Source organism: Hipposideros armiger, unplaced genomic scaffold (assembly GCF_001890085.2).
Source record: "Hipposideros armiger isolate ML-2016 unplaced genomic scaffold, ASM189008v1 scaffold_44, whole genome shotgun sequence".
NCBI lineage: Eukaryota > Metazoa > Chordata > Mammalia > Chiroptera > Hipposideridae > Hipposideros > Hipposideros armiger.
The window spans coordinates 1,827,237-1,830,669 of NW_017731394.1; the positions used below are offsets into that span (position 1 = coordinate 1,827,237).

General features: G+C 43.7%; 1 protein-coding gene across 4 annotated transcripts in view; it reads left to right on the forward strand.

Annotated features, from left to right (window-relative positions):
* Nucleotides 1-3,433, forward strand: part of KIAA1549L (KIAA1549 like) — a 259,088-nt gene that overhangs the window by 185,264 nt on the left and 70,391 nt on the right. For all 4 annotated transcript variants that reach the window (XM_019639559.1, XM_019639557.1, XM_019639558.1 and 1 more), the window contains one exon: nt 1,006-1,196. In XM_019639559.1, the coding sequence (XP_019495104.1) occupies nt 1,006-1,196 (191 nt within the window). The remainder of the gene's footprint in view (nt 1-1,005; nt 1,197-3,433) is intronic.

Below are 3,433 nucleotides of genomic sequence, written 5' to 3' on the forward strand. Positions count from 1 at the left end.
CACACACACACACACACACATTTTATCCTGTTAACACTATTATTATCCCCATTTTATAAATGAGGAAACTGATGAGGGAATTTTAGTAACTTACTCAAGGACACCCAGCTAATGCGTGACAGAGTCAGGATTTAAATCCAGGAAACTTGATTTTGCTGCTCTTAATCACCCTATTGTCCTGCCTCAAATCTGTATGGTGCTGCTTTGGGATGCCATGCAGAATACAGACACTCCCAGGAATTGTTTAAACACGCCAAAGCAACACTAATAGATTTCTGTTGGCTTTTGCTCACAGCTGCCCTATTCACTTGGGATTTCGGACATTGTGCAATAAAAGCCTTACTAATTTCCCAGTAATAAATTATAAGAGAGCCAGACTGCTGAAGGGAAAGGTCTGGATTAAATAATGATTCCATAAATTCCACATTATTATTAATGGTTGTAGTGCCTCCCATGTGGTAGCATGTTTCTTTCCCTCTGTTGTCACATCTGTGATCTCCTCTAATAGCCAAGGGTGGTGGAAGTAAAGCAGATATGTATATCTTCATTTCTCAGATGAGAATATTGAGGTTCAGAGTTCAAGTGACTTGGCAAAGTCACACACTTGCTACTGCACAGGAGTTAAGGGATGACAGAATATTCCTAGGTAGGAGATGATACAGGACCTAACATATCAACTAGGAGTTTCTAATTAGACACAGACTTAAAATTAGTGGTCTACAATCCTTGAACAAAGTTTGCTCTCACACACATATTTGCAATTTGTTTACTCTATTTGTTTTTCTAATTAAGTCTTATCTATAGAGATTCTGTAGCTAGGTAAATTCATACAGAATCTGATTTTGCAGAGACAGAAATTGTGATGGAGGTTTCATTTAACATTTGTTGATCGGAAAGCTAAGTATGGTCCCATCACATGCACTTTCCCGCCTGTCTTCTCTTAAAGCAGCCTTGAGAGTCACACTTTCCCAGAAATATGACTGCAAATCGGTTTTCTCTTTGCAGCCTGTGCAAGGCTTTGATTATGCAAAGCAGCACCTGGGCCAGCAAGGGGCCGACGAGGAGGTCATCCCTGTGACCCAGGAGACGGTGGTCCTCCCACTCCCTGTTAGAGATGCTCCTGCCTCGCAGGAAAGGGACGTCCTCCAGGACGGAAGCACCATCAAGACGGCCAAATCCACTGAAACCAGAAAGAGGTAGGGACAGCGCCAACTTCTGCCTCTCCGAGCCAGCAAGAGCAATAATTGATGGTGAGAGCAGCCAAGGCCCTCAGGTTAATTCCACTATTCTCTTTAACAATTCCCCTTCATGCTCATTTGGAAGATTTGAAAACGAGAGTATGCGAGATGAGCAGAATCCCAATACCTGCTTCTCATGAGCCACGTAAGGTTTTGTATCACAGATCAACCACAACAGCAGAGATTTAGCTTGTATTTATTATAATACATTTGGCACTGATGTCACACTTATATTTTTAAACTTATCTTAAAAGTGTTGCCTTTGATTCAGCATATGTAGCTGTATTTTATCTGGCAGTTTCTCAATAGTTTATTATTTTAGCTCAAAAACCATTTGTTGAGATTTTACTATGAGCAGACTACATTGACAGACATTGGGAGGACTACGAAGAGGTTTAAGATTGACTCCTGACCTCAAGGATCTCATGATGGGGAGACAGAAAGATAAATAGCTGGCTTACCAAGAATAATATGTGGGCGCCAACCATGGAGTCTGAACAAAGTGCTGTGGAAAAAAGAGGAGGAAGAACTTAATTCTGATGAGGGAAAGCCTCATGGAGGAGGTTATGTTTTAGCCGGGCCTTGAAGGGGAGTCGGGTGTCCATAGGTTAGAGGAGACAAAGGCATTCAGTCTGAAAGCTCTGGGAGAGGTAAGGGACAGCCATGTTCACTTAATGGTGAATGTCCTGGAGTTTAGAGTTCACAGTGGCTGGGATGTAGTGAAGGATAAAACCAGAAGATCGATTAAAATTGTGGAGGGTTTTAACTGCCAGGCTAAGAAGTTTGACCTTTATGCTCTAGGCAATGGGAAACCACTAAACGTCCTTTAGGAAGACAGTAACATCCAGCCTGTGTTTAATAGAAAGCTGACTCAGGTGGCAATGTGGATAATAGATGGGAAAGGTTAGGCTAGAGGCCAGGAGACTCATTATAAGGACTTTGCAATGGCGTTATAAAGAGGTAAAGAACCTTTTGGCAAGCCCCGTGGCTGGCTGAGCCAACCCCCTTCTCCTTTGTCTTGAGACCACAATGGTTGGGAAAGCTACATCCTTCCTGCCTCCTTCCCCCTTTTCCTCCCTTCACCTAACAGGTATTGATTGATTGTTTGCTGTTTGCTAGGCACTGATGATACCATGGTGAACAAGACAAAGTGCCTGCTTTCATGGGGCTTATAATCTGGTGAGGAGAGATAGACAATAAACAGAAATATAGGTCGGGTGTTGATGAATGTGAAGAAGAAAACCAAAGCATGACAAGGAGATAGAGAGATGGAGAGGGGGATGTGATGCTGTTTTAGCAGGAAGTCAGGGAAAGCCTCTTTGATAAAGTGACAGTTGAAAAAGACCTGATTGAAATGATATGTAAGCCTCAAGGCTATCTAGGGGAAGAAAGTCCCGAGCAGATGGAACAGTATGTGCAAATCCCAGAGGAGGGAACTTCTGGACTTGCTTAACGAAGAGCAAAAGGGCCAAGAGACTGATGTGAAGTAGGGAGGAAGTGGTAGCTGATGAGTCAAAGAGATTGCCTGAAGTTGATCATGTCAGGCTTTATAGACCAAAGTCAGGGCTTAGAGTTTTGTTGTGAATAAAGATCAGAAGTCATCGGAGGCTTTTGAGAACAGTGACATGATGTGACTAGCAGTTTTAAAGCCTCACTCTGCCTGCTGTGTGGAACATGGGCTGTGGAGAAGCAGAGTTGAAGCAGGCAGACCTGTGAGGAGATTGTTGCAGTAGTCCAGTTGAGAGATGGTGGTGTGAGACATGATTGGATTCTGGAGATATCCAGAAGGCAGAGCTGGAAAGATTTGCTGATAGATGGTTGTTGAGTATGGAAATAGAGAGGAATGAATTTGCCATTGATTGTGCTGGGGAAGACTGGAGGAGTTTTTAGGGGATGATCAAGAGTTTGGTTGTTGAACTTGAGATGTTCATTAGACATGCAAGTGGAGATGTTGAGAACCCAGTGAGCCATATGAGTGTGGAATTCAGCGGAGAGGCCCAGGGTAGAATACAAATGTAGGAGTTGGCAGTGCTTAGTTATGTAAAGCTATGAGACTGGGTGGGATTGCCTAGGAAAGTATAGATAAAGAGATCCAAGGGCCGGCCGAGTGGCACGATGGTTAAGAACTGGCTTGGGACGCCAGAGGGCCCCGGTTCGGATCCCACATATGAGGGCCAGTGACACTGCCCTCTACA